We start from the raw sequence: 13648 nt of genomic DNA on the forward strand, positions 1-13648 counted from the left end.
ACCACTGCTGCCCATGTCCCTCACCTCTGAGCCACAGCATGCACGTCTACTCGCTGCCATTAGGAAAGCAAACAGGAGGAAGAAGATTCCCTTCTAACTCCTCAAGCCTAGCAGACTGTTTCCCATACCCTCTGTTGTCAGAGCCTATCACAAGCCAGCTGACAAAGGACAAATGTAGTTTGAAGAGTCTAGCTCCAGAATTACAAAATGTGGAAAAGATGGTGGATTTGGATGGAGCTAAGAGGTAATAAATTAATAATGGGCTCAGGTAGGTTACTGACACACTCGCCATTATAATTGAGCTCTAAAACAATAAGGCAGACTCACACTGGAAAAAGAAATCCTAATATCAACAGTTTTTTTGAGTAATCAATAGTATTTGAAGTGGCTACTTTACAATAATAGCTGAGAATAGATGTATTTAATTGGAAACAATGTTTGTATATACGAATATGTACTTTTTTGTATTATCAATTAATATGAGATATCAGTGGTCCATAGTTTGTGGAATGTATGAAGTTATAATTGTTTAGTGCCTCTGTTCATTCTTTGTTTTAGGATCCTTATCTTGATAAGTTTTTTGCTCTGGTGAATGCTCTGGATGAACACATGTTCCCAGTCCGAATTGGAGACATGCGAATCATGGAAAATAACTTAGAAAATGAATTGAAGAGCAGTATTGCAGCATTGAATTCATCTCAGTTGGAACCAGTGGTCCGATTTCTTTATCTTCTGCTTGATAAACTGATACTTTTAGTTGTTAGACCTCCTGTCATTGCTGGCCAAATAGGTAATTTACCTATGTTGGGGGAATCATGAAATTTATCATTCAGCATTTCTAACTTTTACAGAAACACACTCATGATTCCTTTTTGCCATCTCTATAAGGACTGTGTTTGACTTTGTGGGGCGTTGTTACTTACTTGTTTCTAATGCTGGAAAATAACTTTCTTTTGTTTCTATAAAATGTGCCATATAGACTTTTACTCAAATTATGAAAACAAATTTATTTATTCACTCACCAAATATTTATTAAGCACTTAATATGTACCATACAGTGATAGGCACTGACAAAGGCATGGTTTCTGATTTTAAGGATCTCATAGACTAGTTAAGAAAACATGCAACTGATAAATCATATTGTGTTTTACATGACTTATAATCTACATTTTCACTCATCTGCTATCCTCTATTTAATATAGCTATTATTCTCTTCGTTGACTCAAAATCTCTATCTTCTTTTTCTTGTGAGTTTTTCTTGAAGGAGAGGTATTTAGGTTTCCTACCTTTTTTCCAAGATTCATTCCTTTACTTTTGCTAACAGCTTCCACCCAATCCTGCAAAGTAGTTGAGTTTGTGAGAAATTTCAGCTAACTTGTTATAGAAGTTTTGTATTAAGTGGTGGCACAAAGGAGAATAGTATTCAACTCCTTGAGATTTTTTTAGGGACACTTGTAAGTAGAGGTGATTCTTGGGTTGAACATTTAAAGATGAGTAGGAGTCTGGCAGGTAAATAACTAGCCCAGGGAAATGAAACAGTATGTGTATAGTACACAAACAGATAAACTAACCTGGAAATTTTGGGGGAATTACAAGTAATTAGTTATGAATTGAAGGGTTAGTGATTAGAGATGATATTGGTCATAGGGGAGATGAAGTAGGGTCCTTGACACATTAGGAAATTGGACTATTATTCTGTAAGAATCAATAGCCTTTGAAGGATCTGGTCTTAATCAGAAAAGTAATGTGACTAGGTTGGCTTTTATAAGGATGATTTTGCACGGAGGTAGATTGAAAGTGAGAAAATCTGGAGGCAGGCAGACAGATTTGAAATCTTGAATTTTATACAAAAAATTCTGTGGTCCTGATAAAAGACAGTGATGGTGGGATAGAGAAGAGAGGGTAGTTTAAGAGATATTGAAGAGATGTTGTAGAGAGTAATGTTACAGAAGTCATAGAAGGTTTTAAGAAAAAAAAGTTAACATTGTTCATTTTTGTAGATTGTATAGTAAAATAATCACAGTAGTAACAAACATTTCCACAACACTTACAGTGTACCAGGAATTGTGCTGTGTACTTTATTTATATTAATGTTTGAAATCTTTACAACTCTAGGTATAGGTATGAATTTCATGATTTCATGAATAAAATGATGAACATACGCTTAAAAATTTACCTAAGGGGCTTCCCTGGTGGTGCAGTGGTTGAGAGTCCGCCTGCTGATGCAGGGGACACGGGTTCATGCCCCGGTCTGGGAAGATCCCACATGCCGTGGAGCGGCTAGCCCCGTGAGCCATGGCCGCTGAGCCTGTGCGTCCGGAGCCTGTGCTCCACAATGGGAGAGGCCACAACAGTGAGAGGCCCGCGTACAGCTAAAAAAAAAAAAGAAAAAAAATTTACCTAAGGATTCAAACCCAAGTAACTGACTCTAGAGTCCCACTCTTATCTACTATACTGAAGAAGTGTCCACTGGTGAAATTAACGAGAATAGTCTTGGTCAAATAGTGAAAGTAGAAACCAGATTACAGAGAATTTAGTAATAAACAGCAGATGGTGAAAGGAATGCAAAAAGCTTATACTGTTTTGAGAAGTTTAGTTAGAAGAGGATGCAAGGTTGATTAGGGCATAAGAGTGGAGAGATTTGAGCATGTTTATATGCTTTGAGAATTTATATAGAGGTGCAAGAGATTTTAATTAATGAAGCAAGCATGTAGGACAAAAATTAAGGTGGATAGATCATTCTTATATAGGAGACGATCACTGCTTCCTTTGGAAAGGAACTAAAAATTGTTTCAGATTCTGATAAATTTATAGTAAGAATTTCAGGACTTTCATGCTCTATAAATTTCTACTCTGAGATAAAAAGCAGGATTTGTGGAGAAGGGAGTAAAGTGGACCTAGTTTTGTGAAGGATTCTGATGGTTTGGAATAGCTACTATGAGGAAAAGGAAAAGGAGTCAACCAGGAACACAGGTAGGATTGCTAAACCCTGCTTAGGTTTCTCTCTTTCTAGTCTCTCTTCTAGTTCAGTATATATAGATTAATCTTTCTAAATGACCACTCTATCTGATATTTCCACTTTTAGGAAAACTTAATTGACCTCATTATCTGTTCATAAATTCCTGTCTTGATTAAATAAATCATAAAATGTGAGGCGCTATTGCTCAGAATGGCTGTTTGGATTATCCATTTATTCACTGAGCTACCAGAATTTCCCAATTTTTGCAAAATTCTTGTTATATACTAACTTGAATGGCTGGGTAGGTATTACTTAGCCTGGCATTTAATGTGCTATAGTCTTACCTCAACCTGGTTTTCTACCCTTTTTTCCTTCTAATCCTTTTACAGAGCTACTCACTTCAATTAAGTTGCTTATCAACTCTTTTCTATTAATATTTTTAATAATCTACTTTTATTGGTAATTTTTATTTTATAAACAAAAGTAACATGTGCTCAATGTATGGTATTTAGTTTCTCAGAGTCATCTCTAAAATGAGAAGTTACTTCTCAAAGGTTATATGTAAGATAGATTTTTTACTTATCATGTGCTTTGTATTGTTTTACAAAGTAGTGGGTACTGTTTGATGATTCTTTTTTTCTCACTAAGCAAAGCCACATAGTTTTCATGTTAAATTAGTAAAATTAGTTTTTTCTCACTTTTTTAAGAAAAGTATTTTTGATTCAGTTAATACAGTATCATAAAGATACCATAAAATTAATATCAAATATCATCTTTATACGCTTACTGTGTGTAGTCACTATACTTAATGCATATAGTGAAGGCAAAACCTTGATCTTTTTGGAACTTACAGTCTGAAAAAGTTAATGGAAAAATATTTTCCTCCTTCTTAAAAGTAAATCTAGGTCAAGCATCATTTGAAGCCATGGCATCAATTATAAATCGGCTTCACAAAAACTTGGAAGGAAATCATGACCAGCATGGCAGAAGCAGCCTTCTCGCATCATATATCTATTATGTTTTTCGCCTACCGAATACTTACCCTAATTCACCATCACCAGGTATTTTATTCTTTTTACTAAGAAACTATCTTGCATAGATTATGTGTTCGTAATAGGATTGAAATAATCTTGTAGTCCATGGTGTGATGCATTTATTCAATAGCAGACATTTGTTGAATGCCTGCTAAGTGCCATGGACTATGCTATGTACTGGAGTTAAAAGGATAAATAGGTTGTATTTTAAAGCATCATTATTTATACAGCTTCCTTTAAGTTGAATTAGAGAGATCTTGGTTGAATTAATTTTTGGAAATAAACCTTGAAAATAACTTCTGTCTCTGGAAGCATTTTATCATTCCCAGTTAAGATAAATAATTTAGAAAAATGGTGCAGATGAACTAGTTTGCAAGGTAGAAATAGAGACACTGATGGACACCAAGGGGGGAAAGCGGGGCAGGGGGAGGTGGTGGTGGTGGGATGAATTGGGAGATTGGGATTGACATATATACACCAATATGTATAAAATAGATAACTAATAAGAACCTGCTGTATAAAAAATAAAATTTAAAAAAAGTTGCATCGCAAGGCATTATGGGTAAAATTGGAAGGAAGAGTATTTAAGAATCCCCACTGAGGTTCTCTGAGTCTATTTGAGGCTAATGCAGTCATCTCAGCTTGATTTATGATTATGTAGTCTGACGTACGAACTGCTGTTTGTGAACAGTTTAATAAAAGGCTATTGCTCCAAATTCCAAATTAGCAGTGAGGGTGATTTCTATTAGAAAAGACATTTGTGGAGGATTTTGTTCTTGATACTTAATAAAGTGAGTTCTTTTTCTCAGTATAATACATGCTGTTGACTTGTGGCTCAGCTCTAGGGACCTGATGTTGTATTCAAAGAGTAAAAACATATCTCTGCTCATTGTTTATTTACTACATTTTGGGGTACATATGGCAAAGTTGTTTTCCTTACAGTTTCCAGTTCAGTTTTTTCTCTTGATTATGTGTTAAAAATATGTGCATAAAGTTCCCCAGTATCTCAGTAAAAAAAAAAAAAGATAAATAGAATGTTATATTTGTCATTCAGAGTGCTATTGGACGTTAAAGAAGAAATACGATGGCTCAGTAGTTTCCTGGTAACCCTGTGAAACTTACAATACTGTAAAAGATTATCCTCTAGAAGAGTTCTGATCTCTTCATGGTCAATAAAATCATACAGCCTTTTTGAATATTAGAGCCCAGAGTAGCCACTTACTTTTGTTTTATATGACATAGGTGGTAGTGGTGGTGGTGGGGGATGTCTTAGTTTGAATCACTCTTTAGTTGTTCAGTTAGTAGGTTAATGATTATATTGTGCATACCTTTCAACCTGTTTACATATTTGTCTGTATGAGTCATCCATTCCTCACTAGTGATAATGGTAAGTGCCCTTTTCAGCTGTTGTCATTGTTAGCATTAACAATGGTGACAAGTAATTATGACATTCACTCTGAAAACTCGGCATAATAGTAATCTCAGTTTTAGCACGTTTTATTTCTTAATTGAAAAAGAGAGCTAATTGACTCTTACAGTCTTGCTCATAATTTCCTATCTTGATTTCTAAAATTATAGTACTTGAGTCTCTGAGTACATAAGTGACTGTGGACTGTATATAATGCTACTCCATTTACTGTTCCATTCAGTACACTATTAGAATTTCACACATTTTGCAAAATGTCTTTTTTACATGCTGACCTGAAGACTACAAACTACTTAGTGGACAGGTGTGTGTCATTTGCAAATATGACACTCAGAAAGATTTCTTTAAAAAAGAAAAATGGAGATACAGTTGTTGGGTACTTTATGTTCATAGATCCTGGTTGAATAATGGTATCAGGCTTGATTTCAGACAAAAAGGGGATTCTTTGCTTTTTTTTGTATAACCTGGGCTTTTAGGAGAATTATCTTTAGTATACATTTATGTATGTATATTATAAAGTTGCCATTTTGTTATAGTTAAAATTGTCACTGATAAAGATAGAGACCTAAGCGATAGTTTCATTTAAGAGATATTGACAGGAAATTGGCTCTCCCTCTTAGTGACTGTGTTTCAAGGGGCAGAGCAGGAGGGGTGGGAAAAAAGGAAAAGATATTAGCTGGAGCATTTTGGGTCTTAGACACCCTCATATATAAGGAAAGGTAACGTTTGTGTATGTTTCTTATTACTTTTGTTTTTTATTGTACATGTAATAATCAGAAACATTGAAGAGATAATGATTGTATTTATAATTCACATGGTTTTGTCAGCTGCTGTAAAATAAATTCTTTGTATAGCTATCACTAGGTCTGGCGTGTTTTTCTTATTTATAGTATTTTCATTTAGAAATAAAAGCAATTTATAATCTTTGTGGAATTTTGTAAAGTGGAAGAGATTTTTTCAGGTCCTTTGCTGATTAATTTTTTGCTTAATTATATGTTATTTTATGTACACCTCTAGGTCCTGGGGGTTTGGGAGGATCAGTGCATTATGCCACAATGGCTAGATCTGCTGTGAGACCTGCAAGCCTTAATTTAAATCGTTCTCGGAGCCTTAGTAATAGTAATCCAGATATATCTGGAACTCCCACGTCACCAGATGATGAAGTACGGTCAATCATCGGCAGTAAGGTAAACTGAAGATACACATCTATAAATTTGGTTTTCAGGTTGTGAACAAATGAGAAATGTCCAATTGTTTTACTTTTTCTTAATTTTAAAGTGTATTTGAGTTAGTAATAAGAAAGAAATTGTACGTTTCTATTCTATCAGTGAACACATAAATGTTTGATGTTTCTATTAAATGTTTCTGCTATTACAAACTGGTTTGTGCGCTCTGCTCAAGAATATCTGCCAAATTAAAACATTTGTGCAGGATGACCAGTCACATACGACTCATTGTCTGTCTGATTATCATGTGAAAAATGGTTAGATTGATTTTCTAGAGGATTAAAAGAGACCTGTGACTGCTGTGTAGTTGGGACATACTATCAACTTAAAATATGAGCCTCCCTTCTCCAAAAATATCAAGAACAATGATTAACAATTAATAGAGCTACATTTCACATGGAAAACTCTATGTAAGATGCACCAGTATTAGAAAAATATGATTTATTTAGTCATGGTTAGTGATTATCCCAGACAATAAGGGAGAGGCCAGCCAATATAAGATCCAGCTATATTTTATGTAAGCATCAATCTTTATTACCCCCCAAAATATACTTAAGGAACAAGTAGTCATTACCTTTCTATAGTTAAAGTACAAAAATAACTCAGAGTTTGAAAAATCAAAGTGGAAAAAAAGAACAGTAAGACTGAGGCCAAGAAATCACATTATGCTGGGTTTTGACCAAACCATTTTAAATTGATTTTTTGCTATTAGAAAGAAGGAAGATACCTTTGTTATGGAATCACAGCCAACTTTTCTTTGGCATTTTAGTCTGTTAATTAGGATATGAGGAAGAATTAGTAAACGTGTTCTGGGGTCTGTGTTTAACCCTTATCCTGAACTAAATAGACCTTATTATTTTTTTAATGATCTGAGCTTGTTTGTGTGAAATACTTGAATATGGATCAAACACATCAGAATTACTTAAATCTACTCATATAGTTACAGAAATTTTACATTCAGACACTTCTAATAAACTTTAGCATTGCGCATTTTAAAGTACCTTTTACGTAATTTGAAAGTAATTTCTCACAGATCAAAAATACATTTTTTAAAGTAATTTCTTACAGATAAAAAAAATATTTTGTAGCCTTATAATTTAAAAAATAAATTAAACATGAATTTCAATAACTTAAAGATCCAAATAGGTGTTACTCTAATTAAACAAACTTTCACTTTTTGTGAACTTTTGAGAAAATGATGTTCAGATGTATTTACATGGTTACTGCAGAGTAACCTGAGTAATATAGGAATTACAAAAGAGACGGCTTTTCTCCCTCCACATATCTTTCCATGTCTAGGAAGAGAAGGTTTTTTATCCTTGTCTTCATTCTTGATCTTTTCTCATTGTAATGGAGGTAATACTTAACATAATTTACATACGTAAATACAGTTCTTCAGTGGAATGAATCTCATTTGTGAATTATAAGAAATTTTCCTATTAAAGAGCTTTAGACGCCATTTTTCTCAAGGTTCTACTTTTGAAACATCTCTTAATTTCTGTAAGATTTGCATTATGCTTCATTTAGCATAATTCTAGAGTTTTCCTTTATATATGATGTATTTGATAGATTATAACATCAAGATTTAGAACAAAAGTGTACATGTATTGGAATGATTATTTGTCTTTTTTCAAGTGGTTCATAAAATGGGACATAATAATGATGTAAACTTGCTTCTGGTATTATATACATAAACTTTTGAGAAAGCCGTCATAAGATGAGACTTTGTCTTATGACAATACAGTCTTGTCCTAATCAAATTTTATTCAAATGGTTTTTGTGTGTTCTTTTTTTTTTCTTTTGGTTGCATTATTTTTAATTAGTTTTTTTGTTTTTTTGCGGTACGCGGGCCTTGCACTGTTGTGGCCTCTCCCGTTGCGGAGCACAGGCTCCGGACGCGCAGGCTCAGCGGCCATGGCTCACGGGCCCAGCTGCTCCGCGGCATGTGGGATCTTCCCAGACCAGGGCACGAACCCGCGTCCCCTGCGTCGGCAGGCAGACTCTCAACCACTGTGCCACCAGGGAAGCCTCCTGGTTGCATTATTTTTGATAGCTACCTACCTTCATTTTGGACTATCATTTAGTCATAATCCCTAATAATAATGGTGTATAATTTTATCTCATTGAAAAATTATAAGGAATCTGAAGTTTATTTATAGCTACTCTTTATTTATTCTGATTTTATTGGCTTGGAAATTAGAGAAACTCTTCTTTAATGATTTTTGTCTTTCACTCTGCCTTAGCCATGGTCATACCCTTAGTCTTGTCATGATGAATAACTTTAATCCTCATTATCTCAATTTCATGCATCTTGTTCTCTAACCATTAGCTCATATTTTTCTGCCTAATACCCCAACTCCAACAATTTCTCTGCTCAGCAACCTCCAATCACTTGATCGTGTGACCTTTTTACTGTACCTCACGCCCCTGATGTTCTTTCTTCCAATTTAGCCGGCTTAAATTCCATGATCAATCATTATAATTATTACCATTATAAACAAACGTCAATTCCCTTATCTTTCTCTTACTTCATTTTACTTGCTTAGCCAAACCTCAAACCATAGCTGAATTCAGTTGACTGCCTGTGCCGTTAAACATGCTTTGAGAAATGCCATGATAACTGGTCTCATTTGAAATTAAAGGCCATGAACCTCAAGAGAGCCCTTAATGCTGTCAAGCAATTATACCATATTTCTTTATTCCATTTACTTTCCCATTCTCCCAGAAAAAGGCTTAATGCCTTCTTTGGTACCTCAAACCCTCTAACAGCTCCCCACCAGTCCCCCTCCTCACTTTATCTCCTACTTCATTAAGAAAATTGAGGCCATCAGAAGAAAACTTTTGTCACCTTTGACCATCACATCTACCTACCCACTGCCATCTACTACTACCTACTACTTAAAACTCTGCTATAGATGAACTGTCCATTTCCCTAAGTCCATTCCCTGTTTGTATACAACCACCTATCCCCTTTCACCTACTCAAGATCCTCACTCCAGCAGTTCTTTCATAACTGTTCTACATCATCAGTTTCTCCCCATCTACTAAATCAACCCATCCCATAAAATGGGATAAAAAATAATTTTTTTTAAATTTCTCCCATAAAAAAATCTCCTCTCTAGTATTTCTGCTGGTAGCTTCTTCATCATTTCTCTGCTACCTTTTGTAGTAGAATTCCTTAGAAGAGCTTTCCATACTTGCTGTCTCCAATTCTTTTACTCTCGTTCTTTAACTCCTGTTACCCTACTTCAAACATATTCCTTGGATCTTCAGCCCATACTGCCCTTCTAATGCCCCCAGTGCTCTCCATGTTCTTAAATCCGAAGGTTAAATCTCAACACTTGGCTGAATTTACCTTACAGCAGCTTTTGACACAGTTAATTCTCCAATTTACTCTATTTACTTAGCTTCTAGGGCACTACACTCTCTTGATTTTCCTCTTTACTGATTATACCTTTTCAGTCTCCTTTGTAGATTCTTCTTTTTCTGATCTCTTAATTTGGAAGTGTCCCAGGCCTCTGTCCTTATTTCTTGTCTTCTCTTGTCTTGTTTTCTCTTTTCTCTACACTCACTCACTTCATGATCTTATGAAGTCCTGTTGTTGTAAGTATCACTTTATGCTGATATCTCACAAAAATTATATTTCAAGTACAGATCTCTCTCTGGAATTCTAAACTCAGCTGCCTTTTGTAAATCCTTTAGTTCAGATTTGCATATATGTTAAAGGTAGAGCCACTTCTCATCACCTCTAGTACTGCCATTTAGTCTGAACTACCATCATCTCTTCCTGAATTAATGTAATAGTCTTAAAGATGGTTTCCCTCCTTCCAAACTGCACTCACTTCACAACATAGCAACCGGAATGCTGCTTTAAAAACTTAAGTTACAAATAAACAAAACTTAAGTTGGATTATGTCATATCTCTGAGCAAGATCCTATGACTAACTCCTTTACCTCTTTTAAGTCTGTACTCAGAGAACTACCTTCTCCATGGGGTCTCCTCTGACCACTTATTTAAATGTATAGGTGTGTCTTTCTCCTTAGCCTTGTCCCGGGGACTTCTTATCCCCTTACTCTGTTTCTTTGACTCATAACATTTACTACCTTTTAATGTAACATATAAATTAGTTACCTGTTACATTAATTTTTTAGTGTTTGTCTCCCTTTATTAGAGTATAAGCTCCATGAGGGCAGAGATATTTGTTCACTGATGTATCCAAAGCAACTATAATGTCCAGCATATGAAAAGTACTCAAAAGACATGTATCCAAAGAATGAATGTTAGTAAGCATTGAGTATCTCTAGCAAGAGTAAACAAATTTTTAAAAATTGAATTATGCTTTTGTTTGCCCTCTTGCTATCAGGATTAATTAAATACTTAAAGATCTTAAGATATTCGGTTTTATGAAAGTTTTAGTTAGACTTTATTTCCTAATACAAAATGCAGAACTCCTAAAGTTCTAAAATACTATCAACAGGCTTTTATTACTCTAGTGGCTATAAAACCATATTTGTGAGATTTTTTTCATAATTATTTTGCCAAAACTGATCTTTCTTTGTCCTAGCAATATTCTTTTAACATTCAGTTGTGTAAATGTATGGTTGCACCAGGTTTGAATTTTATTGCTTTTAAGCAAATGCCAGTGCAATTTTACATTGATAATTAGTTTCTTTCTAATGTATCATCTCCTATTTTTTCATTTATTTTTCAAAAACTGAGAGCTTACTGTGTGCATAGCTTACTAAATCCACTATGCTGAGGATTGTATTGAAACATGAGTATTGATGTCAAGTCAGATACACTGTGAGCCTTATTCAGGGAAGGAGCCTATCTATACCTAAGGAACAAAACAAAATAATAATGTTACAGAGATTTGGCAAAAACAGAATAAAAACACTTTCATGCACATGTACACACATTTGATTAATCTCTTCTGTTAGTTGGAGGTATGTAAACATAGTTATTATATTAGTAAATATCAGTGATGACTTTGCTTAACTAAGGGCTGTTTGATATAATTCTTAGCTGTATGACATTTAAATTGTGGAAGTAATTTGCTTTACAAATAAATTGGCCACCAGTTTTCTTTAAACAGTTGGCTTTGACTTGATGTGATTATAACTGTTCAGAGCCTCAGTTTTGTGGATATAATGTATAATTAATGGCACAAAGAAATTTATTGTTTATTCTCACATTACTCATTAGCATGTGCCTTAGTTTTAAAGGAAATTATTAAGCAAGAAGTTAAAAAGTGAACTTTTGAGTATGGCAAAGTTATTGTTTTTCTTTTTGTAGAAATTTATGGTAGAGGGAGCACAATTGTAATTTTGCAGAAATTAGATGCTTATATTTTGTTATTTTTGTAACATGAGTAGTGACATAATTTGGGAGACTGAAAAGTTTTGTTTTAACTTACCTGAAAAACGTATTGTGTGCTGATTTGCTTTTATTTGAAATAATATAATGGGCTTCTGAGAAGTCTTTATTAATACCTATAAAATGGGGTATTTTATTTTAAACAAATCTATTGATTACATAATTTTATGAGTATTTGAATATTGCCCAATATACTTCGCTAGGAAGCATTTAAAAAAACATGTATGGCAAGTTTTTGTTAAAATTATTTTTTAAGAGTTTACTATATTTGAGGCATTGTATTCAGTGATTTACTTCCATTATTTACTTTGATCTTTACAGTATTAGGGAGACACTTATCATTATTCCTATTTTGTAGCTAAGAAACTGAAAAAGAGATTAGATAACTTACCTTAGATTTTACAGTTAATAAGCAGTAGAACCTGGATTTGAATTTTAACTCTCATCTTACACATTCAGTGTCAAAAATGAGGGGAAATGGGTAGTTACTGTATCATCATTTCAACTTCTTTGTATTTTTGGAAAAAATAGTGAGAAAAGGAAGGGAAATATTCTCCCTAAAAGCTAAGCCCTTGAGAGCTAGTAGTAGTTTGTCTTCCCTCTTTCCCCCTCCCCTTTCCTCCTCCCCTCCCTTTTCCTTCCCCCCACCTCCTCCTTCCCTTCCCACAATATACATGCATGGGCCTCACTCCCAGAGATTATTTAACTGTTCAGAGGTAGGGCCCTGCACATTTGTGGTGGTGGTTGTCCTTAACCTTACCAGGTGATACTAATGTCTACATAGAGTTGATTACCACTGTTTACTCTTTCTTTTCTTTTACCTATCCTTCTTTGGTGCTTTCTGGTTTGGGTTCATACTCAGGCCCTAATATTTTTAGTTGGCTTGTCTTGTGTGGTCTTCAGCAGTCCTCTAAAAATCTCTTCTACCTTGCTCAGTTCTATTCATAGGTTCCCAGGGCCCAGCCCATGTTGCTGAATCTGGATTTCTGGGGGTAAGGGCCAGAATCTGAATTTTATAATTCAGGTGATTCTAATAATCAATTTTAAGAAATTGAAGTAAAGCCCCAGTTCCCTTTACCTGGGATCATAATAACCTCTTTCAGAGAAGACAGACATAATTCACTTCTGGTCATACACATTAATAGCATATTAAATTAACTTCAAATTAACGATAGTGATGATGAAGATACAATTCCTACAGACAGCCCTGGCATAATGTTTTTCCTTATAATATTTATATAAAAAAGTAGCCCATTATGTTTTTTTAAAAATAATAAAATTCATAAATTTATTATTTGTTAATAAATCTACCCATTATGTTTAATTTCAACAAGCATAATAAGACTGAGCACAACTCCAAATCTACCATCATTTTTAGGAAGGAGCAAATATCGGGCATCTTTTTTTTTTCTTAATTTTTTACTTAATTTTTTTTATTGGTCCCTAAAAGAAGAGGCAAGTTCAAATAGAATTATGGAGTATTGCTACACAGAAGTTTTCGGTTGATGACAGATGGAATAAAATTAGTCTTTTAGACAAGATTGGAATGTTTTTCTTCTTCCATTTTTTTTTTCTTTTTCCTTTAAACCCTAGTTAGATTTAGAGGAAATTGTCTGTTGCTAACTT

At 34.2% G+C, this 13648-nt stretch overlaps 1 protein-coding gene across 10 annotated transcripts in view; it reads left to right on the forward strand.

Moving 5' to 3' along the window:
- Window positions 1-13648, forward strand: part of DOCK7 (dedicator of cytokinesis 7) — a 211794-nt gene that overhangs the window by 110349 nt on the left and 87797 nt on the right. For all 10 annotated transcript variants that reach the window (XM_060304849.1, XM_060304856.1, XM_060304861.1 and 7 more), the window contains exons 20-22: window positions 559-790; window positions 3856-4020; window positions 6437-6606. In XM_060304849.1, the coding sequence (XP_060160832.1) occupies window positions 559-790; window positions 3856-4020; window positions 6437-6606 (567 nt within the window). The remainder of the gene's footprint in view (window positions 1-558; window positions 791-3855; window positions 4021-6436; window positions 6607-13648) is intronic.

This window comes from Globicephala melas, chromosome 1 (genome assembly GCF_963455315.2).
Source record: "Globicephala melas chromosome 1, mGloMel1.2, whole genome shotgun sequence".
NCBI lineage: Eukaryota > Metazoa > Chordata > Mammalia > Artiodactyla > Delphinidae > Globicephala > Globicephala melas.